Raw genomic sequence first — 24,338 nt, forward strand, 5'->3', positions numbered from 1 at the left:
CAGAATGCTTTTCATCTGTACCGACCATACCGCGTAATTTTCCTCATCCAACTTTTCGATGGAACATAACCCGTGTCCACTCATGTTCATTAATTTTTTCGCAATCACACACAGTAATTTAAATTAATGTCACAGTTTTTTATCCACACGAGCCCTGGGCCCATAACCTGTTGGTTATATGATATTTTATTTATTGTGGAACTCGGATAAGAAGCTGTATGTTTAACATGAGTAACTTATAAGTTTATATGTTTAATAAGGCTGCGCGACAATATGTGGTGACGTCTTCAAAAGCAGATACAAGAAGAAAGAATACATAAGAAAATATCGCATAAAGCAATAAAAGGGTAGCTTAAGAGTGACCAAAGTTTGTATATCGATTGTTGCCCGACAAATCATATTTCAACAATGCTGCACACGCATTTTTCCCACTCTCGCTGGGCAAGGAGGTCAAATACAATAAAGGGCGATGGCTAGGGACGGCGTTAAGCATTCGGAGAATCAGAGTTATGTTCGCATTTATTATGCCGCAGCCGTCGCCGATGTGGTTGCCATCATCCGACTGCCCAGATTCCAGATTCCAGCCCAGAACTCGAACTCTCCGAACTCTCGAACCCTCGAACCCGACTCTCCGATTCTTTGGACACCCCGGGCCTGGAACCCGGTTCGAATGTTTCGTTTGTAAATTAACTTTACAGCTCGCGGCAGAACGCATTTTTTAACGCCGCTTTCGGCTCTTCCTTTTTGTCTCCTTGCTGTTTCATATATTTTGTATACTTTTTTTTTTATATTTTCCGTTACTGAACAGACTTTGGACGCGTATCAAATGCAACGCATGCGTCGACCCCCCCTTTAAAACCAGTTAGCCCCGCCCTTCGTCTTGGGCTGCCAAAGGAAAGAACACAGAATTTTTTTAAATTAAAAAAGTTTTCCAGTTGCCATTCGGCACGTAGCAATACGCAGCGACAAACGGCAGTCGGATATACGCTATATAGAGAGGGTATATGTATAGATTCCCTTTTCCCGTTTGCCCGCCCGCATTGACAGGGGGGGTGTGGCTGGTAATAAATGCGACAGAGCTTCAGCATGCATAGCATGTCCATTTCCCACCCCTTCCCAGAAAGTAGCGGATTTTCAAATTTTCCCTTTACAGTTTTGCTTTATTCCTGTCAATTTCTGCAGCCGCAACAGCGGAATATTGAGAATGAAAAATGTATTGGCAGAGGGAGGAGAAGGTGGCTAAAACAAAGTCGTAATATTTCCGCGTTTCGGGTTAAGACATTAGTGAAAAATATATTGGATTTTTCCTAAAGGAAACCTCTAACGAACCTGGTTGGGATTAAAACTTTGCTGCATCACCCACCCTCCTTTCAACTCATTAATATGATTTTTTCCATGTTGACTTGATGCCCAGAAAAAGCTGAATAAATACGAATATCTATGTGCAACCTTTTGAAGGTCACAAATGGAATTTCACTGCCGGAGACTCAAAGAATTCACTCAGCGAGTTAGTCAGTGAGTCAGTCAGTCCATCACTCATTCAGTCAGTCAGTCAGTTCAGTTCAGGCAGTCAGTCAACGCCTAAAGTTTTATTACTTTTGGTGCTGTCAACAGTGTTTGTTGGCTTTTTGGTCGCTGGGTTTGTCTGTGGAGAAGGAGCCTTGGGCCAGGAAATAGATGTATAAACGCACTGAATATTATGTGCCATAGTTGCCAGGGAGCTGGGAAGGACGAAGGAACGAGAAGGTTGCTGCTTATTTTTTAATATTTGAGCAAGGGCTACATGTCGTATGCGCAATGCCCAGAATGCCACGGCAACGGGGCGGATGGATGATACTCTTCTCTCTGCAGTGTTGCTTCTTGCTGTTGTTGTTGTTGTTGTTTTTGTGCCCAGACAGAGTCGAGTCGGGCAAATATTTAATCTCTGTACGTCATTTGCCCGGCAATGATAATGCGCCCGATGTTTGCATTTGCTCGGCTGGTTGTTGGTTGTCTGTTGGCTGTTAGCTGTTGGTTGTCGGTTGTTGGTTGCTGGCTGTTGGTTGGCAAAGCGAGCCATGTTTGGTTTGTGGCAAACTCCAGCTAATATGCCACACACTGTTTGCCCATCGGCATTATTATTTTGTGTGATCTTGCTGCTTCTTCAGCTTGCCTGCCTTTGCCATGGTCCGCCTCCCTTTTGCAATTCAACTTTTGGCAAACGCACTTCATTATTAACTCGGTCACTGGAAGAAGCCCACCATCTCACCACCCACTCGAGTACTAGTAAAATTTTTATCAATTTCCCCAGCAGCAAATGAAGTTCTCTGGCCAAAACTCATCTGCATACACATGCGAGTATGCAAAATCTAAACTACCCCGAGCGTTGACTACTTAAGAAAATTGTTTGCCAACTTTGAACGAAAAATTTGACTGCCTGCCCTGTGAGTGTTTGTGTGTGTGTGTGTAATCTCCTATGTATGCGTGTGTAATAATATTCAAATTGGCAAAATCCATTATGATCGCAAATATTATTTCAACAGCCCAAGCTGAGTAGAGCAGAGCTGAGCTGAGAACGAACTGGCGGAAAAACTGTTAATGCTCAACGCACTGCAATTGTGTGTCCTTCGAGTGCTAGAAGGATATAGAAAAGGATGAAGTTAGTAAGAGAGAAAGAGTGAGTACGAGGGAAGAAGAGAGAGGAACAGAGCCTTAGTCTGAAGAGCAAATGAATAAAAAAGTACTCGGAAAAACGTTAGCTACAGTAAGCTAACGATAGGTTGTACTTTGCAAGAATGGTGCATGTAAAATTGATACATAATAGCTATGAAAAATTAGCTTAGATTTGCAAAGTATTTGAATTTCAATATGAAAATTACAAAAACTTGTCATTTCGCATCAGGAGCCCTCGTAAGTATGCAACAGTTTTATTCCTTTTTCGTTCCAATCCATTCCATTCGTTCCTTTTTTCTATATTTCGAAATTAACTTGTATAATTCCATTGTAACCCAAAAAAGACCCACACTTAATCCCCACTGTACTCGATCCATCTGCATAGCCAAAATGTACAACCAACAAAAATGGGTTAAAAGTGTTGACAGTCAGACAAAGCGCAAATTATACACTCAACTGGCGCTTTTGTCTGTCGGTATGTCAGTGGTCGTAAGTGGGCCCTGCCAGGGAGAGGCGTGGCATTGACTGGGAATAGTTACAAAGTCCTCTGTTTTTTTTTCTCCTTTTGTTAGCTGGCAAGCTGTTGAAATATTTGCACACGATATTGGCAATTGAGTTAACATAAAGATTGAGCAAATATCAGTGGCGAGAGGAAAATGCATTAATGGGTCAGCGATAAGAGAAGATTGCAGGGGAAACAAATATTCGCCGAAAAATAAATACTATATAGAACTGAAACGGACTGATTGAGGGAGTGCTGGGTGGCGGGTGCTGTACAGAAAATTATGTAAATTTAATCAAAATAAGTAGCAGCAGACGCGGATTGTCGGAGCAGCGGCTAAAAGCGGCTTATAACAACAGCCGTCAGAGCCAAGAGCCAAGGCAACAACAGCGACCAGGCCAGAAGATGAGTACAAGGAGGAGGAAGCATAAGACCGACAACTGGAAAGTGGCAGGATAATAAGGATTCAGCATCCTGCGATGATGCTAAGTAGCCGCCGTTCCAGCCACATGCTGTCAACGCGCTAAACCCAAAATAACCAACAACAACGGCCAACGGACAGCGGCAACAACTCATAAATAAGACAAAAATATATATACACCCGTATATATATTTACTTGGAGCAGCCAGAAATTATGTGTAATAGCGTCGAAGGAAAATAAGTCATAAAGCCAACGCCACGGAAAACAATAAAAAAAATGCTTAATGCCTCTTATTGTTTCGGGCTATCTATTTAAATGCCCTCCGAAAGGTAATTCAGCGTGCTCAACCATCGTTTACTATAAAACAGAAAGAGTCTTACCGCGATGACTGCTGAGGAAAATGATAATAAGATCAGGAAACTCTGAAAGTTGAAAGAAAATTCATTTGCCTTTCCACGAATTTAAATCTGCAAAAGATTACAAAATATATAGAAAAAGTTATCCAGAGAGGAATATATCTCTTATTTTATAAAAACGAGTCATGTTTTTACCTTAACTCAAATATTTAAAAATTTAAAACAATTTAATTTATGATTTCTTCCCCCAAAAAGCATATATATCTAGCAAGTTTTTTACTCAGCTCCTACAACTTTATCGTTTTTAGCCCAAAAAAGAAGTTAATGTACGGCAAAGCATTTTTATGGCTCTGCCACAAAAATGTTCTAATAAATGCAAACTACATTTTCACTCGCTCACCCACACAGACGCACTGGCAAACTACTCTGCACACATACGAGCACACTTTCAACATACACACACACACACATAGACTTACATATACACGAATACATAAAACCAAAGCCATTTTGAAGCACATTTTAATAGCATTGTACGAATTTTTTGCACTTAATTAAGTGTAATTAAATTTGCGCTGCTTACTCGCACAATTTTCCAACCTCCACCGCCCTACCCGTCGTCTATCCAAACCCTACAGCCGCATCCTGACAACGTGCTGTGGTAGAGAAAGCGAGAGAGGGAATGTAGAACGATGCCTAACAATTTGTGCCGTGCCTCACTTGAAGTTGCCAAAGCGCCGCAACTCGAGTGCCATTTACTGGTTTTTTCTTGTTGCAACAAGAGTTGTGCGCTCTTGAAGGTGGCGACTGAATGAAAAGGGAATTAAGTGGAGAGGCGGTTAATGACATTTTTAAAAAATAACCCAATGTTATGGTTATGGAAACGGTTCTTAAGATAAATCTATCTAAAATCTCCATCCAAAAAAGTTCTTTCTAAACATACTTAAAGTTATTAAGTCTGTACCAACCACATAAGCCATAAGGATTCGTCCTGAAACTCAGTGTTACTTCCATCTCTGTTATCGAATTTCAAAATGCTGCTGGCCATAATTGGCCAGAGCCAAAAGCTTCGCTGTTGACTCTAACGCCACAAGCTCGAACTGCAGCAACTCACAGGCATTGGCAGTCCTTGTTTGACAGAAAACTGCAGCGTTGCAGATGGCCAGGATGCAGGATGTTGGATTCAGGATCCTGGATCCCAGTATCCCAGTATCCAGTTACCAGCAGTCAGCAGCCGTAAGCAGTTGGCGCATTGGCATTGGCAGGGGCCAACGTAACATTAGCAGTTAAAAAGCCGGCGAACAATGGGGGCATGTCAATCGCTACGGGCCCTGTTGACTGAAGCGTTGCGGCGTTAAGTATACGCCGTGATGGTGTGTGAGTGTGTGGGTGGCTGGTCTGCCAGCCGCCGGATGTCATATTGCAAAATTGAATTTTTCGTTGCACAGCAGCAGCACTGCAGCAGCGACTGCCACATCTGTTTGCCCCGTCATCATTGCAATGATTTTGAATTGTTGACATCGCCGACGTTTGTCCGGCGAACATGAAGCCAAGCGATTCGATTCGATTCGATTCTAGATTCTATTCGATTCCCGTACATCAATACACTTACATAGCTGTATCAGCTTTATTTGATGTTTAGCAATTTCCTGATTTATCCCTCATGTCATTTCCGTTTTGCATTTGTATGCGCTGACCACCGTTCGACCCCCCAGGACACAAATAGAAAAAAATCTCACAAATATGATAAGCATTGAAATGAAATTCTATGATTTCTCCCTCAATGCTAGGGATGTTGTGTGTATGTTTTCTATGTGATTACGTGTTTTTCAATGGCATTTCCTGCTTAGTCGTTGACTTACTACCAATACCTAGCCGCCCTTCGATTTTTGGCTATTTTTGTGGCTTTTGTGATTTGATTTATATGTTTATATTGCAGTTTATCTTTGTCATTGCCGTTGTTCCTGCTGACAAATTATTGGTTTGATTGGCCTAATAGAAGCATATGTAGGGTGACCTTTAACCGAGAGTTTAGATAGAAAAATTAATGTATTTATTGATCATTAAATTTGTTTCTTAATTAACATTTAGCTTTTCAATACAAGCTAGTCTTCTTCATGATCCGCAGAAACTCCTCCTGGTTGACCTCTCCATCGTTGTCCAAGTCCGCCTCGTCGATCATCTCCCGCAACTCCTCATCTGTCAGCGTTTCACCCAACTCACGGGCCACTCGTTTCAGGTTCCTGAAGGAGATCTTCCCCGTTTCATCATCATCAAAAAGCCGAAAAGCCTTAAGTATCTCCTCCTTGGTGTCCTTCTCGGCCATCTTCATGGTCATCAGGTGCTGGAAGTCATTAAACGTTAGCCTTCCGTTGCCTTCCTTGTCGATCTCGGCGATCATCCTCTTGATCTCCTCTTTCTTGGGCTCAAAGCCCAAGGCTCTGATGGCCACCTTGAGCTCTTTGACCTCGATGTAGCCAGTGCATTCGTTGTCGAATAAGTCAAAGGCTTCTTTGATATCAGATTTCTGCGCTTCGGATAGCTCAAACTTGGGCCCAGATTTCTTACGGCCCTGTTGAGTAGGTTTTTTAGCATTAGCATTGGGAATTGCCGCCGCGTTGACCACTGTGGTGGGCTCCATGTCTGGAAGTTTAATAAAGTACTATGAGTGGTCGACGCTGACTAAGAGGGTTGTTGGGTGGTGATCATGGCTTGTTTATTAGCCATAATAAACAGCTAAAAGTTAGTAGAACTCTACAGCAACGGACTGTTACTAAGGGCAACATTTAAGTTGACTTCGTTCTTAAGGGAAATTTTTTTATACTTTAAGTATTTAACAAATTTCCAACTCATTGGCATTGCATGCCCCAAGATGGGTTAATTAAATGCGTCATCATTATAGAATCAATTGAATTTACAAGCCGCAGAACAGCACATATGGAACTCTGTGGCATGTAAGGCTCTAAACGACGCCCACACAAGCAAATGTAGCCGCTTGCCTTTATTTTTTGGGCAACATTATTTCTATGCAAAACATGAACATTTAATAGAACGCTCTACGAATTTTTAATGAGCTTCTTTGGCTGGGAAAATAAAAGAGTGAGCGCAGAGTAGATTTCCATTTTTCTGTTTTTTTTTTTGGCATTTTACATGTTTTATGAGCTTTTCCAGGGCTTGGTGGGCTCAGGTAGACCAACTCAATTTGGGCCGGCACCTCCAGCAGCTTTTCCTTTTGTTTTTTTTGGCCTTGCAGTTGCCGCTTCACGTACGGGTAATCAAATCAGTTGGTGAGGCAACTGCGTGCGTCACATAAATTTGCGCACATTTAGCAGATAATGAGCACAATTAGGAAATGGCTGTTGGTTGGCTTGGAAGGACCTTGCAGCAGATTGTATACATAACTTATTCAGATTGTTGGTAAAAGCTTTTCTTTCTGTGAACTGAAACGTCCACTCAAATCGTTCGCAGCAATATCTCAAGTTGTCGCTTTCGAACAACCGCATTGCACCTAAGTAAATTATCGTGTTTCATTTGCCAGGCCATCAGTTGACCAACCACCCACCGACCACCGCCCACACAACATCCAGCAGCCAACATCCAGCAACACCCAAAGTTGGCAACACTTAGTCACTCGGTTTCATGAGTAAACACATCTTATAAATTATTCAAAAACGCAAAAAAGCTATTTGCAACACTTTACCGTTAGCAATGCCACCGACGCTGCCGTTAGCATACATTTTTTAGAATTTCTTCGATGTTGCTGCTGCTGCCGCTGCTGCTGCTGCTGCTGCTGCTGTCCCCGGCAATCAGTCAAATACTTTGGCGCAACATATGCGTGGGAGGAAGAGAGATGATGTCGCACTGAAAAGCAAAGGAAGCCAGGTAACAGCAGCAGCAAAAAGCATGACAAATGAAATGTTCAACTTGCGCTTTAAGCCGAACAAAAAAGAAAAGCATAGCCCAGGAAAATGGGGTCGCAGAGAGAAAAGCGGGAAAAAGAAAACGCAAGCCCTGTAGTATATATTTTTGGAAAACTGAAGGAAGTGAAGTGGAGTTACGTTTCGTTTCGTTTCGGCTGATAAAGTGGCTCGTCTTACCGGCAGCTCTGGGCCAAGCTAAAAGAAGAGTCCTCTGTCCGGTCGAATTCACTACTCAACTTGGGGGCTCCTTGGAGGTCCTTTTCTTTTCCTTAGCCTGTTTGTCGCTCTAAGGCTTCCTTCAAATATTTAACTTAAGTAAGCGTTTGTAATTAATTTCACGCTTAATACTGACACTTTACCACACTTTTCAACACTTTTTCGGCGCCCATGCTTTGCCCTCTCGCTTTTATGGCATAATAAACACGCATTTTATAATAAAGTCAAAAAAATTGACTGCATAATTTATGTGCGAGGAGTGAGCGGCGAGAAGTTTGCGGCAAGCGTTTGCCTTCTTCGGTTTTTCTTTGGCTTTTCGCGTTTCCCTTCTTCTTTTTTTTGTGGGTAATTGATGTTCTTTACCCTGCAATTAACCCCCAGTTTATCCCCCTCCCCAGCCCCTGTAAAACCACCTCTCCACAACACAAGATTTATGTCCTGACGAGAGTTATGTGACGAATTTTCTGAGAGAATTCTCAATTACACGCAATTAACTCGCACAATTTCTGGAATAAAATGGCACATAAAAACAAAGTCAAGCAGGAAACGAGGTGGAATTACTTAAACATCATGTGGGTTGTACTAAACTAACTAAAAAAATCAACATTTACACAGATTTTTTAGTTTTTTGATACATAAAACCAAACTTAAAATCGAAAACTGATTATGTAAAAACATATTCCGATACCAGAAGATATATAAAAACTCTCTTTTTCAGATATTATAAGCAATTTCTTGTTTCCATTCGAATTTCCAATTCAGCAATAACGAATATTGATCACATTTCCAGGATAAAATGCAACCGCAAAAAGTTACATGAAATGCCCTACGATTATTCAACTTTTTGTTGATTCATCTGAATAATGTATGAATCGAGGAGTAACCTTGCTCTGCATTTTATTAACTCCTGCCATGTTTAATTAATTGCCGGCCAGGCAATTAGCATGTGAAGAAACTCTATGCCCCCGCCCCTGCTTAAGTGTCAGGAGCAGGAAATTGAATTTTGTTAAAATGTAAACTACATATGTGACCGGGAGTGTGTGTGTGTGTGGGCTAACATATATTTGTGGATTCTGCAATTGTTTACTGTCTGGCAGGCAAAATGAAACAATTAGTGCCTGCCCGCACTGACACTTGCCTGGTCCTCAACGTATCTTGTCCTTTGCCCCCATATCTTAGCACTGAGACGTAGTCAAGGACTCCTCTGGAATATTTATGCAATTCGTTTTTGTCTAAACTAATAAGTTGTTGCTGTTACTGGGGCAGGTTGTTTTATCTCATAATGAAATAGTAGACTGACTGACTCTATGCAAATAATGCAGATACACATGTCTCTCTCTTGGCCTGGCTACGAGTTGTTAACATATTCATTGAATCTGAATCAACTTTTCCACTACCCTCCCCCCACCCACAGACTGGCCAGCTGTGAAATATGACTCCTTATCCTGGCTCAAAGGCAGGACCTCATCCTTGCTTACTTAATTTGTGGAAGCCTGTGTAATTGAACATTATGCAGCCCATCTAATTGGGTTTCGTTTTCCCTTGTGACCTGTCTTAAATGCCCAGAGAGTGTTGTTCTACAAATTGTTGCAAGAACACTTCTTTATCTTCTTTCTCTGATGTTATTTATGAGTTACTATTTCTCTTTACAAACTATTTTTTAAAGTTGTTACTTTAATTACAAAACTAAATGTGCAAATATAAAGATTTTATCAACGATAAATTTTGCAGTTCTGATTGAAATAATGAAAATAATAACTTTTTATTCCAATAAATCATAACTTTATACTCAAAAATACCTAATAAAATCATTGAATATTACTTTCCACACTTTTTTATTGAAATAAACCAGTTATTAAGTTAAAAAATTTATCTCAAAAATAAATAAACAAGAAACCCCCATTTGCTAGACCCACTTCGCTCTATCTACAAGTGCCAAGGTTATTGGGTCAAAGTCAGATAACGCGTCTCCGTCACCTTGGTGAGTAAGCAAATATCTCGCGATAAGACCAATTTCACCCCAAATTACCAAATGGCAAACAGATTTAATTACCAACTCTGTTGACAGACCGATAAGTTCCGACCCACTGACGATGATATAAAGCCAAGACTCGGAAGTATTCCTCAGTCAGACGGTGCAATGTACTCGGCGGGATTTTTAGGGTGCCTAGTAATTCTCGTGGCATTTGGTAGTGTCACACCCTCTCCCAGTGATGGGCGGATTGTGGGTGGTGAGGTGACCACCATCACAGAATTTCCCTATCAAGTATCCGTCCAGTTGAACGGCCAACACATATGCGGAGGAGCCGTCATCGGGGACCAGTTCGTACTGACGGCAGCCCATTGCTTCGAGATTCCCTGGAGCAGCGATGATTACACCGTGCGAGTGGGCTCCAGCGAGCATGCCAGTGGCGGCCATGTGCTCAGCCTACGGCAGGTGATCACCCACGGCGGCTATAATCCCCAGAGCCACGACAACGACCTGGCGCTGCTCATCCTGCATGCCAGGCTCAATTTCACGGAGCACCTGCAGCCAGTGCCGCTGGCCACATTAGCGGACCCACCCACCGTGGACACCCGTCTCCTGGTCAGCGGCTGGGGCTTTCAGGCGGAAGAGAGTTTGGTCAGTACAGAAGTTTCAGTGTCTCCGCAACTACGCTTCGTGGACGTGGACCTGGTGGAGCCGGATCAATGCCGCCGTGCCTATCGCCAGGTGTTGCCCGTAACCCAGCGGATGATCTGCGCAGCGCGTCCTGGCCGTGATAGTTGTCAGGGTGACTCCGGTGGTCCTCTGGTGGGATTTCCAGCGGATGAAGGTCCGGCTAGGCTCTATGGTATTGTGTCCTGGGGTCTGGGCTGCGCTAATCCCAACTATCCGGGAGTCTATGCTAATGTGGCTGCGTTTCGCAATTGGATAGATGCCCAGATGGGTGTAAGGGGTTGGAATGGACTGCTGGCTGGGTGGAGTGGATTGCAATAATCTGGAGGAAGACTGAAGGCCAAAGAAAGTAGTTTAAGATTTGACTAAACTTAAGGAAGTCAAAGAAAAGGTAGTTAAATTTGTAATTAAATAAAATCTAGTAACTAAAACAAATAGATTTAAAGCCCATTTAAAATAAAATTCCAATTTTAAATATTCCAAACGGAAACCAGTTAACGACACCAATGACTTTTACCAAAGAGCCAAACACCTAGAATAAATGCCTTGGGAAAACAAACAGTTTCCCCCCAATAAACACATTTAAATTTTTCTGATCAATAAGAGTTAAGGTTTTTGTTGGGGGAAACCCCAAAATGCATACATATAAATAGAATATGTTCTAGTTAAGTTGTGCGGCTAGCCAGGCCTGATGTTTATTTTGGCCTAAGTGCATAAGTTACCTAATGCTGACCGCAGCTCCCTTGGCTGGCTTTTCTTGCTGTGATTTCATTTGAATAAATCAATTGCCACATGCGCATTTGTTGCCACACCGACCACAACAGCCACATGGCCAACCAGACCTGGCCAAAACAGTCGGTCGGACGGGTAGTTCGTCGGTCGCCGAGTCATTTTGTCAGCATTTGCTGATGCGGTTTTCACACTTTTTTGGCACTTGGCTGGCAACTACCAAACCAGCACAGTTATCTTTGGTGTTATTTCAATTTCTGTTTTGCTTAGATGTTTTTGGCCCAGAGCCCGGGAAAAGTCAACGAACCGCCGAAAAACCAAAGCTAGTCTATAAGCCTTTTCGCGTGGCCCACGAAATTGGATTGCCTGTCGATGCTGATTTAGGCCTAATCTCGATATTTGGCTAATCGGCACACAGTCGGCCAATAAATTGACGCGGCTTAAAAATCCCTATGGCACATTGGCCAGGATATTCTCAAGTCGCGGGGGGTCATAAATAAGCATGACTGTCAGAAAGTAAAAGGCCATTGGCTCAGTGAAAGTCCTTTCCCTATTTCCTGTATATATTTATTTGTTTCGTTTTCGTTTTCCTCACAACAAATATTTACTAAGATGGTCGTAGTAGACCTTGGTATCTATAAAAAGTTTTCACCACACACCTTAGTGTGGAAATTTTTGCAATCTTTGAACTGTCACCAACACAAAACTTGACATTTCATACAAGTTATTCCTGCATATTTGGGATTTTTTGTAACAAATTCAAGTTGTCTTTGGATGGCTGACTTTGGGATGAAAGGGTTTGGGTTGTATGATTTCAAATTTCAGTTTGGGAGTATTGAACCCTTCGCTTGTAGCTCTGTCTTGATAGATTCTTGAATGATTGCTAGAAAAACTGATTTATTTTGGCAAGCTGTTGATTAAGAATTTTATTTATAGGTTGATGACTTGGTGATGATAACTACCATAAATTCCATAATGATATCTCCATTTCTACATTCAAACTTCTTTCCTTTCGACATAGAAAATAATACAAATGCAGTTGGGTGCTGGAAAAGTCAGCAGTACCCCTAAGCCAACACCTGAGCTAACCGAATGAGTCCCCGGCCCTTCGCCTGCTCATTGCTCACTAAACACGTCTCGATGTGTTTTTCGAGTTCTGTAACTCATTTGCAACTAAACTGGGTTCATTAAAGTTAATTTGAACGTGCAACATTGGCATGCCACGCAGTGTAACAACAAGGTGAGGATGGAGTATGAGTGGAAATCGGAAAATGGAAAATGAGTGGTCGGGTAGTTGGCATCTGGGGTCTCTGTCCTCCTCTCACTCCCTCTGGCACGTGGCTTAGCGTCTATAAGTTTGACATTTGCGCAACGCAAAATGACAACTGCAAACCCAAGTCCTGGCAGAGTTGCAAAATGAAAAAGTTGCCAACACTCTGCTGACATTTGCATTTGTCTTTGTGGCAAGCAGGAGAAGCTAGAAGGGGGAAACGGCGATGGTTTTCCTACTGAGGTAAGTAGCAAAGGAAAAACCTTTCAAATTAGGACCAACTCCGGGAGTTCTTGTCGCACGTCTGGGCTAGGTAAAAGAAAAATATGCAAATAATTAGCTGCGTAGCAGAAAAAAAATAGTATTCGGAAAGTTTGAGACAAGCTAGCTGTTTCTGTCACTAATCAATTTTATGTCCTGATACAAACTCAGACACTCAAAGAACCAAAAAGTACTATATCCTGAATATCCTCGAAGGGATGCCACGAAAAAAACAAAGACATAAAGCGAACATTAGGGACATTTGCATTGCCAAGTGTGCTCCATCTCTTATCTCCTTGGCTGGCAGCTTCTCTAGACAGCTTTTGCACACTTTTCCGCTTTTGTTATTCCGCGTATTATGTTACCCATTCCTCGCCACATTCCACTCTCTGATGCCTTTCCTTTTCCCATGCATGCCACTTACATTTTACTTTACGCGCTTTCCCACGCACCACAAATGCTCAGATGGTATGAGGAATGTCGAGTATCCCGGGAAAAATTCCATTGCCCGCTAGCTGATTGCCTGATATGCTCCACTGGCTTTACCCTGGGTATCACAAAGAAAATGCATGCAGATGGAAAAAATTTCCATGCGTTAGGTAAGTGAAAGGCTGGCAGACAGAGACAGCTGGGGAAAGACGGTGAAGGGGAGTGCTGAAAAGCACTAAAAAGTATTATCTAAATGATAATTTGTTGCTTTGTTTGTTGAGTAATGTAATTTTATATTCCTCCCAACGCGGCTACTGCATAATGCACAATGGACATTTTCCCCAGATATCAGACTTTGAAAAGCTAAACAAAAGTTTAAGGAAATACATTTATATATTTAACAAGTGAGTGGCAAGGATATCTTAAGAGGTTTTTAAGTCTGTCAGTTTCGAAATCGCCTTTTTTTCAGATCCTCTTTAGGGAAAACCCAATTAAAATTACGTATACGACTCGCTGAACAGCTTACCTTACCTTTAAGCAATGTAAAACCTTTAATTATTGAAATGCCTTAAGAAATTGCTCAATTAAACGAATGCCTTCAAATTTTAATAAATTACCCTGAATAAATCTTAAGCAATTTCATAGTCTGACTTCCATTTGATTTATTTGATTGAGCTTCGAAAGGATTAGTAAGTCCGCAAGGTTATTATTGCCGCTCTGCATTATTTTCTGGCACTATTTCAGTTTGCTCAGTCAACCTGGCAAGTGAACTAAACAAACAATGTTTAAATTCACATAAGTTGTGTCAACTAACTAACAGCAAAACTATTTCGCATTACGAACCCAAAAGACAATCCAATTGAATGGGATTGAATCGTTTTTGGGGACGCTTCACCTGCAGCACTCAGCTCATTCGGAATCAATTGGAATTGCAACGCAACTTGCAATGCAATTAAATGCCAAACAAAGTTCGCAAAATTCAATTTGAGAAACTAAAATCGCTGCCGTCTCATCTTGGACCCTATCTTCCAAGCTCTATCTCCATGGCCATCTCCATCTCCATCTCCGGCGGATCGTTATTCCTCCGGTTGGTTGGCCAGTCTGCTAGTAGCTGCGGACAAGTCAAAGGCCGAAAGGCAAAAGGCACAAAAAGCCAAAAGCAAAGCTCTGAAATTCAATTCTGTTGCGCTCGATTGCGTTGCATTTCAATATAAATATTTATTTTATTTATACTCGTAGGATTCCAGGAGGACGGTTAGAAGCTGTAGTAGGGGTCATCGGCGGACTTGAAAGTGGTCACGGGGGGGGGAAGTAGGAGTGGCACACACAAATGGACAGAGCGACAAGTTGCAGCTGACAGTAAAAGATGTTGTGGAGCCCATTTGTTTTAGTCAATGGCAAGCACAAAGTCACTTCGGGTCCACTCAGCCAGTGGAGTTCCAGTTGAGTTCTTGGTATGCCAGCAGCCCAATCTGGAAAACCCTTTTCCCTTCTATCCTCTCCTCCTGCCCTTCACTGCTGCAGTCGAATTCAATTTTCGAACTGATTTTCCCTGCCATGTATGTGTGTGTGTGTGTGTGCATTTCCAACTGCAATCGCCATAACTTTGGCTTAGCCATGGGTAACCAGCTCGAAGTCCTTGTCACAACAACCGCTCATCGAGGTGGAGGGGCGGGTCAACCTGATGCAGCTTGGCATTCGGAAAATGCAATTGCAGCCAAACATGCTGGCCAATTTGTACAGCCTAGCGTTAATTTAAAATCATTTTACATGCCAGCTAGATGCTTGACTTGTTCGACTAAACCGAAATATTGATAACTATTTGGAAGGGGACAAAGGAATTCTTGGTTTTTATAAAGGTTAGAACACTTTAAGATTGAATATTGGAAATAGGGTGTTTTATATGCAGTTCTTACCAAAAGCCCTATTTTTTAAACGGACAAATGGGCATACGGACAAAGTACAAGGATTAACTTCAATGTCCTAGTTGATGGGTTGATGGTTCAAATTTTACATTAGCTTGTAATCTCAATACTTGCTTCTCGATAAGAAGAAAACAAAGAGTTTGGGAAAGACATGCACTGTCGTGTCCCGTAATAAGCCGTTAAACCTTCACCTTGCCGCCCTTTGACCCCACACACGCACACACACACACATTTACATTCGCAATCACATATGCACTTGCACATTTATTTGCGTGGATATGAGTATTTCATGCACTCAGCCGCATTAAGTTCGTAATGCCGTGTGTAATTATTCTTTGTTTAAATATTTCACAAAGATGCACTTAAAATGTCAGCGCAAAAAGTGACGCGCTTTCACGCACACAACAGCACATTAACCCACACACACACATGTACGAAATGCACAACCTTTTCGCCTTTTCTTTTCGCTCGCTCTTTCATTATGATCTCCCACTCTCCCTCTCTTACCATTTTGCACATTTGCATTTTTATGAACATTTTGCTTCTTACCCTGGAAACCCCCTCAGCCCCTTTCCACACATCTATCCCACTCTAACTCCCGTAATGCATGTCCTTTATATGCGCATACACTAAATATACATTATGTACGTGGGCCAGAAAGGGATGGTATGAGTTGTTTATTCGTAAGACAGAGCCGGCATTAAAGTGTATTAAATTACTTAAGCCGGTGAGCAACAACGAAGACATATGCTCAACTTTTAAAGCATAATTTCTCAAGCATAAATCTTTGTGGCTTTTCGCGAACAAACAAAAATTAGTTGCACTCGGCGACGGGCGAGGAATCAGAAAAAGTGCAGAAACAGTGTGGCCAGAGGATGAGAAATAGCTGGCGAGAGCAACGGTAAATTATGCCCCGCAATATGTCAGCATGTTGCCATGAAGAGACCATAAGAGAACGAGGAGAAAGGGATAGCCAGAAGTAGTAGCGGGGCATACAGATGGTGGCTGCTGCACCCATTGCGTTTGTCACACTGCGGGGGTCATGGCATTTCCCTCAGGCGCGTTGGGTGGCGGGGGGGTTTCAAGGCCCACCGCCCATGCTTAATCAGAAATTATTTGAAAATGTAAAGTCGACATGTCGACGCACGCACAGCGAGTGCAGCCGCAAGAATACCAACACCCACTAGCAAACCAAAAAAGGACCACCCGAACCGCCTCCGCTGGCAACTGCAATTTGCACACGCCACGACCCCATGACCCACTTCGTCCGGAGCGGTAAATAAAGAAATCTGCAACAAGAAGCCAAACAAAAGCCACATGGAAAACAAAAACCCGCCGACAAAGAATGGAAGAAAGAGCCCCGAAGACGACGCGCTTCCAACTTTCATAGACTAATGCAGACTTTGCACCATGCTGAGCGCGACTGGTAAGAAAGTCGGTGCAGGCGAAAGGGCTTTGGGTTGGTGGAAGAAAGTCGAAGCAGGAGCCTGCAACACTGGCAGAGTCGTGGCTCATTTGTTTGGCCGACTCACACACAAAAGTAAGTCACAGAACAAGACAAGACAGTGAGGGAAAAATGCCTTGGAATGGCGACTATTTCTGCACTCCCTACTTTGTTAGATTTAATATAAAATTTAGAAAACAAAATTGAAAAGAATGCTCTTATTAACTCGTAAGAATATAAGTAAATCGACTACTTTATGAAAAACTTATTTAGAGATTTTATTTCCGGTAACAAAAAGAACGCAGCTTGCTTTTTAGCGACGCCACAAAATTATATTCTTCTTCATAATTATAAAACTAACGAAGCTTTATTCTAACTCATTCCATTTTATAGGGTATCGTATTCGCATATTAGTTTCTAGTTGTGAGACGCATGACAAAGGAGGGGGAGAACCGCGGAGCCTTCATTTTTGTGGCATTCGCTGTGATCCATTTCCACCAGGACTTCATCTTGAACTAGTTGGCAAGTCTGAGCCATGAGTCCGTACTGCCACTCCCACTTTTGCACCCATAATAATAAGTCATGTTAACCGAAAACCGGGCGATGTCTTTTTGTTGCCCCAACATCTTCTCCACCTATTTTTTCCTGTTTATTTTTTCTTCGCAGAGCGCGTGGCATCAACACAAAAACTTTTCGCGCACAATCAGTTGCGTTTCAACATGGTACTGCATCATTGTTGCAACTGGCAACTCCTGCTGTTGCTGCTGCCGCCGTTGCTATTGTTGCCTTTGCTTATAATTTACTTTTACTTGTGCGCTTTGGCTTTGTGCAGCTCGTGTGTCGTGTAAAATATTTGCACAACAAGGCAAGAAGTCGGTGGAAAAATGGGGGCAGCACGACAATGGCGCAAGCATTAACCATAATAATTTTTCTGGAACGGGGGAAACATGGAACCCGGACATGCCCATGCCCATATAGTCAAGGTTCCTGCTACTGCTGCCATTGTTAATCAGCAGCTGGTAAACAAAAGTTGCATTGAGTCTCATCAGAAAAAAGAAGTTGGGGAGTGCAGCAAATAAATAGAACCGAAACTTATTTACTTGGTTATATACTCTTTTAAGAAATTGTTTAAGAGTTCATTTTCATTTTTGATAGGGATATATTGAACCGTTATTTACTTTTTATGATCCTAAAAAGCCCAATAAATAACTTGGATTCCAAAAATAGGAATTATGGCGATGCCGAAAAGTATGCAACAAGCCCCCTTGTCCACGAAATCAAAGAGAATATTAAAATTAACATATTCAATTATTTACTTTGCACATCAGAATGTGAATTAGGCACATCTGCAATGTTCTGCGGGCTAAATATGAAATTGCAGATTTGACATTTCAGGAGGCTTGACCACATGGTCTACTAGGAAACGGAAATTGTACGTCTCTGCAGCCAAGAACGCTTGCGAGAGAGTCCAGACGAGGGCGTCAGTTCGGCGTCCTTGCGGCTGGACTGGTGCTTGACCACATGTCCGGAATTCATGTCCTGTTCTCCGTTTTTTTTCATGATGAACTTGGCACTCCACATGCCATCTTCGTTGAATACGGCTGGGCAACCGGCAGCCAATTTCCCGGGCTCCGATGAACGGATTGGTGCCTTTCGCAACAGAGAAGAAACAAAACGTTTCAGGCCCATTTTCAATATATTTTCGTCGACCGCAGGTGACGGCTAATTTTGCAGAAATTGTTGGAACGTAAAAATTGCTCTAGGACTGATATCCAAAGTAACAAAATGAATATGAAGTGTGACGAGTTTTTCATCGCCCCATTTCCTCATGATGTCATTCCTCAAAAATCTTTCAAAAGATTTTCAACTGCTGAGTTGGCAAGACTTTCGAAAGCTGTGGAACTCAATTAGGCCCAGTTGCAGTCGCTCAGTTCGATAATCGATTAGATTGCCCATTTTTATACATTGGCGAACTGAGAGAAGGAAAATTGCTTAGCAGCCAGAATTGTTAACCAAGTCATAAATACATATCTGTGTGCATGTGAGCGTGTGAGGTCTGGAAACTTTTGCTCCCGCCAAGCTCCTCTACCCCAAAAAAAAAGCCCAACCCAAATTGCAATGCGAGCGCTTTGCAAGTTTTTGGCCCCCGACCCATTCTGTGGCACATCCACATCCAGCTAGTCAGGCCACGAAGCTAAAATAATTGATAACAGATTATGTTTTACAATCTAAGCAAGGAGAGATATAATACGAACATTTTAATGGCCACATGTAGCGGGGCACACGTAGAGAGCACCCGGATCCGGCTCCGTCTCCTTCTCCTTCTACGATCCCTGCTCTGAGTTACCCGCAAAACGTTTGCAAAACTTAATTATTTCGTTTTGACCTTTTTGTCTTCGTGTGTGTGTGTGTCTGCTAGGGGTTTGGGGGAAGTACGCAGAGATGGACAGTTAAAAAAGTTATTTATTTTATGGTCGAAAGTTACTTTGGCCTGTTTTATGGCAGCACAAGCCGGAAGGACGAGGAAACTCTAGTCTCCCGGTCTATTACCAGTAGTGAAGAACTAGCTCCTTTAAAGCTAAATAGATATCAGCAGTCTTTTAAAAATAGATAGATTTTTCCATTAGTCATTATTTTTGAGGAACCTTGTACTAATACGGATGATGATGATGATGATGTTGCATATAGTTCCCCTTTAGTTTAAGACCTATAACCAAGGATTAAGCCAGTCCTGTGCTGTAATTCACTTCGAAACCATCTCCTTTTCGTCATCACTAATCCCTTTTGCAATTAAATACCTAACCAGATTTTCCAAGTGAATAATTTTTCTCATCTTTATTTTAGCTTATTTTCCTGCGGCCAGCACTGAGCTCCTTGCTGGGCTCCTTGTGGCCACGTGAATTCATTCGAGCAAGGATCATAAATCAAAAACGAAAAGGATTTCAAAAATGGAACAAACGTGGAGCAGAGCGACTTAGTCTTTTCCAGGATGGATCGATACCCGGGAACCGCTTTTCCGTTCCGAAGGTTCTACCAGGGTGACGGTAGTCCGGATTACAGAGTGATGCTCCAACTGCGTCTGGGATTGAGATTGCGATTCGGCTACTGGATTTTCTTCATCTTCATCTCTATTTTCCATTGCCCTAAGAACAGAGTCCTTGAAGAACAATGTCTCGTCGATCCTGCGCCGATACAGCCCAGTGGGATGTTCCGGATCGAAGACAATATCCGGACGGATATCACTATCAGTGACCAAGACACGAGCTCCAGGAATCGGAAGGAACTTGAACAGGCGCTTGCGCAACTTGGGCATGTAGGTGACCCTCTGGTGATCGGGCACCTGTGTCAATCGACTGGGAATCACTTCGGGCAGATCAATGGGATAGTCCTTGAGTCTCCTATCCTCCGGTAGCTTCTGCTTAATGGCCTCCAATTGACGGGCGGTTAACTGGAGAGGTCGCTCTCCATCCTTCCACCGCTCCTGACCACTATTAAAGGCGATCTTCTTGTTGTTCTTCAATTGCTTTCTCATAATCCGTTTGGCGGCACAATTGTAGGTGATCTTGGGTACGTACGGAGGAACTGGATACGGCCGGATTGAAATGGGATTACGATTTGGCTGGCTCAGCATATTGATATACTTGGCATCGGCAAACATACTGATGGGCTTGCCCTGCTTTTTCGAAGCAGTTGGAGCTTTCTTCGGTGGCTTAGGCCTGTCCTTTCGGGACATTAGGAAGATATGCCGGTGTCCTTGACCAGCAACGTGCCGCCAATCTGGCTCACAGAGTTTCTTGCGACTAATCCGTTCAAACGGCTGACGGCGAAACTTCAGGCGCTTCTGGTCATCGATCAGCAGCTGCAGACCTGGCACACTGGTCTTTCCCGCCGGACAAGGACACAGATCCGGGTAACTTATACAATAGCGACCCGGTGCTGGTTCCATGCTGATGTGACGAGGTATAAGCCGGCTAGGCTTTGTGGGCACACAGGACAGACGAAGAAACTGGTGGGGATTGGGGCGTGGGGTTTTTGTTATGGGAGTGGCATTCGCTGCGATCTCATAGATGTTTGTATGAGTGTCGCAGGGTCCGGCTTCATTGGGATCACGCCAGCAGCCGGAAAGGTTTGAGATCATGGCGTGCGTTGTCGGACGACGATCGCGGGCATCTAGAAGTCAAATATTAGATACTAAAAATCCATCCTATCCTAATCACTTACTTGATAAAAAGATTCCCTTCTGCAAGTTCTCCCGCTTGAAGAGTCGATCAATCTCTGGTGGGAGTTCGTAAAACTGATAGGGCGGTGGCTTGATGGAAACACGACTGTGGTTTGTGTGTGGTTTGGCAAAAACTGTGCCCTTGGTTCCCTTGAGACGGAGATAGGGCTCCGGAGGCACTCCATAATGATTTGGCGGAAGCTGCCAGCTTCTCCATTTCGTCATAGATCGATCCATGTGCAGGGGCCGTCGTTCTGGATACGGATTTCTCGGTGCCTTGTCATAGCCCGTAATGTGGCGATAGTGATCGTATGTGGCCTTGCTGAAGGCCTCTCGGCGGTTCTCTGAGATTAATTAACTAACCATTACTAACTAACCATTTCAAAGTAGTCCTAATACTAACCCTTCTGGCAATCTGCATTGTAATGCTTGCCAGCCAGCTTAAACTGCTTGTCCATTCTTGGCAAGTTTTCCCTTTTAATGCGATTACCTTGTATTAAGATGGAAAGTATATTAGTTCTAGTTTAGTTTCTAGTTAAGGTTATAAACTAACTTACGAGACACCATAAAGAGCGGCAGGCTCATCTTAGTGGCCACAAAACTTTGCCGGTCCTCATTGTTGATTTTCACTGTCTTCTTCTCCATGTTAGTTAGAGTTACTTTAAATCTTAAATATAATCATTTATTTTAAAGGAAGTTTGTGTTTGAAAGAGATAAGTTTTGAATCGAAAAGTTTAATTATAGATTAAGATAGCCATGCCTACTATGATTTTTAAAAATATTACTAAACTGATGTTAAGAATATTAATAGCAACCAAGGCCTTGTTTCGAAGTACAAAACTAACCAATAAATATGATTGTTAATATAAGCTGAAATAACAAAATGGATTATTATGGCTGAAACTGAGAGACAACTTTATTTCCAGAAGAATCCATGATGACGTCATGCCATTTATCAATGTATCGGATTCAGTTTGAATATACTTTATACTTTACCAACGTATTCAGAGCCAATTCAATGTTCAATTTATTGTTTGTTTATCAATTTGTAAGGACAACCAAAGCCATCAATTCAGTCCAATTTAAATTGCAGACCATTCGACAACCAAATAATTTGGTTACGTTACCCAGATAACTCGCTCACGCTCCACTCCCGTGGATATTTGTAAATATATATATATATATATCGGTCCGCCCATCTCCACACACACACACACACACTCACACCCATATAGTGGCCACATAATTAGCGTAGCCAAGCGAACTGATTAACTTGCATTCAACGATTTTCAATTGAATTTTGCAGTTCGTTGATTTGTGCCGAAAAAAGAATGAGACTGAATACAACGGCAACAAAAAGTTGTATGGAATGGAAGCGGCGACTGCCGTGCAATTTCAATCAGCCGCGAAGGGCGGCAAACGGCGTGGGCGTGCCAGTTTCGAGAAGCCTGAAGCGAGGCACTGGCTTTTTGCTTTTCGCTGCATCGAAGAATGGGAAAATATGCAGCCGGGCAAATGATGAATGTGAAATGTGCCATTAATTAATTTGATTAAATGCAGGCAATCAGTCGAGCGAGGGTAGCCCAAGGGGTTCCAGTAAAGGAAGTAAAGGTGGCAAGTACGGGGGCGTTTTGGTGTTAAAAGCTCCGTCAGTCTGCAGGCCCACTAAAAGGATGTGGCCCTTGTAAGCTTATGGCAATTCGAGGGCAGGAAACGCGCTAAAGGAAGATCATAAAAACTTATTAAACATTTTTTAAATTTAGAACACTTTACAATATATTTATAGTTAATGTTTTTATGCTTTTTCGGCGTCTTTATAGGTTCGAATGACCTTAGGCTTGAGGTCGTCGCCTTTGCCACCCTTTCCTTTCCCCTTTTTGGCGGCTTTCTTGGCCTTCTTTGCCTCCCTTTTAGCCTTTTTAGCTGCCAATCTTTCACGCTTGGCCTTCTTGCGCAGCTCCACTGTAAAGTTACAAAATAAATATATAAAAATTATACAAAAACAAGCATTTAAAACTATTTACCTTTAACAATCCGGGCTGTAGCCAAATTGACGGGCAACGGTGCGCACTTGAAGCCGGATGGTGGAGCCTGGGTCAGGCGGATGAATCGGTTGCCAGTGGCATAGAGCAATCCCAAGCAGGCTTGCGGTCGAATGCGACTTTTTGGCCAATTTTTGAAGTACAGGTCACTCAGCTTGATCTGCTTCTTCTTCACGCCTTCGATGTCACGCCAGTAGTACATATTCCGCGATGTGGTCTTGTCCTGAATCTTCCAGCTGTGATTCGGCGGGTACTTCTGGTAGCTGGTCATACAGCTGGGCTTGTCCACATAGAACCAAACGTCTGCATCCGGATAGAACTTCATTTTGAATGGTTAAATTTAAAATTGAATAAAATTTTAACAAAAATTTTGAGTTTTTGAACTTATTTTTGTCGGAGAAAGTTTCTAAATGCGAATAAAAAGGGAAATTGAACTCGAAAATGGAAGCTATGTAAGTAAGGGGTGCTGTGTTACGAAATATAAATACAAGAAAGTGTATTTCTCACTTTACCTAACATTGCTTGCCATCTGTTTTTATATTGTTGGGATTATCAGCACTCGCAAAGGCAGAGAACAGACGATAGACTAAGGACTCACACTTTCTCATTTGCAAGCTGGGCTTAGTAACTTTTTTTCCTCTGTTTTTATCTGCTTAAAATGTATTTTATTCCGCCTGCGAGAATTAAACTTGACTAAAAGCAGCTAACTGCCGGCTAGTAACAGCGCTAGTTACTTTTCGCCGTAAAAACTAAGCAGGCACTTGCTGCTAAAAAGTTAAGCTCGTTAGGAGGAGCAGTAGAGGGAGGAGGAGGTCCTGGCAAGGTATTCTTCTCCTGACTTGTCACACTAAAGCGACAAAGGTGATGTCGAAAAACTGTCAATTAAGTTTAATTATTTTATGCTGCAAGAGAGTCGAGAGGACACACACACATACAGGGCAGCTAATGTGCAAAAGGCGTCTTATGCAAAGAGAGGTCGGGATTGGGGGTACGCCGAGGCTAAGCAAAGTCAATTATCCAAGCAGCTTTGATGCAAGTAATTGGCATAATGAAATTTCCTCTCCAGGACAACCGCAAAGAATAGAAGCCGCAGCAGGAGCAGCAGCACGAGCAGTGGCAGTAACCAGCAACCAGTAACCATAACCGTATTAGCATATCGGAGGGCTCCCGGGGGCTAACTGACAAGCCGTGGCTTTTTTAGTTCTTGTCCTGCGTATTGAGTAAATATTTAAGCAGTCCGCCAGCTGTCGCACAATATTAATAGCATGCATCCGGGCGCAACTTGAACTTTC

At 42.6% G+C, this 24,338-nt stretch overlaps 5 protein-coding genes across 5 annotated transcripts; 1 reads left to right on the forward strand and 4 right to left on the reverse strand.

Annotated features, from left to right (window-relative positions):
- Positions 1-6,027: 6,027 nt before the first annotated feature.
- On the reverse strand, positions 6,028-6,573 carry LOC108108871 (caltractin-like). Its single transcript, XM_017217089.1, has one exon. It carries the CDS (start codon positions 6,571-6,573, stop codon positions 6,028-6,030), a length of 546 nt encoding a protein of 181 aa, XP_017072578.1.
- Positions 6,574-10,208: 3,635 nt separating this feature from the next.
- Positions 10,209-11,137, forward strand: LOC108108913 (trypsin beta). The gene has a single exon (XM_017217163.2). The coding sequence runs from the start codon at positions 10,209-10,211 to the stop codon at positions 11,046-11,048; it is 840 nt and encodes a 279-aa protein (XP_017072652.1). The 3' UTR covers positions 11,049-11,137.
- A 6,943-nt stretch (positions 11,138-18,080) lies between these two features.
- Positions 18,081-18,589, reverse strand: LOC108109017. The gene has a single exon (XM_017217289.2). The coding sequence runs from the start codon at positions 18,472-18,474 to the stop codon at positions 18,202-18,204; it is 273 nt and encodes a 90-aa protein (XP_017072778.1). The 5' UTR covers positions 18,475-18,589; the 3' UTR covers positions 18,081-18,201.
- A 1,016-nt stretch (positions 18,590-19,605) lies between these two features.
- Positions 19,606-21,727, reverse strand: LOC108108937. Its single transcript, XM_017217190.2, has 4 exons — positions 21,562-21,727; positions 21,408-21,494; positions 21,007-21,348; positions 19,606-20,955 (listed from the first exon to the last, which is right to left on the reverse strand). Exons 1-4 carry the CDS (start codon positions 21,647-21,649, stop codon positions 19,760-19,762), a joined length of 1,713 nt encoding a protein of 570 aa, XP_017072679.1. The 5' UTR covers positions 21,650-21,727; the 3' UTR covers positions 19,606-19,759.
- Positions 21,728-22,728: 1,001 nt separating this feature from the next.
- On the reverse strand, positions 22,729-23,489 carry LOC108108988. The gene is made up of 2 exons (XM_017217246.2): positions 23,029-23,489; positions 22,729-22,966 (listed from the first exon to the last, which is right to left on the reverse strand). Exons 1-2 carry the CDS (start codon positions 23,369-23,371, stop codon positions 22,800-22,802), a joined length of 510 nt encoding a protein of 169 aa, XP_017072735.1. The 5' UTR covers positions 23,372-23,489; the 3' UTR covers positions 22,729-22,799.
- Between the last annotated feature and the right edge of the window lie 849 nt (positions 23,490-24,338).

This window comes from Drosophila eugracilis, unplaced genomic scaffold (assembly GCF_018153835.1).
Source record: "Drosophila eugracilis isolate 14026-0451.02 unplaced genomic scaffold, ASM1815383v1 contig_1765, whole genome shotgun sequence".
Lineage (NCBI taxonomy): Eukaryota > Metazoa > Arthropoda > Insecta > Diptera > Drosophilidae > Drosophila > Drosophila eugracilis.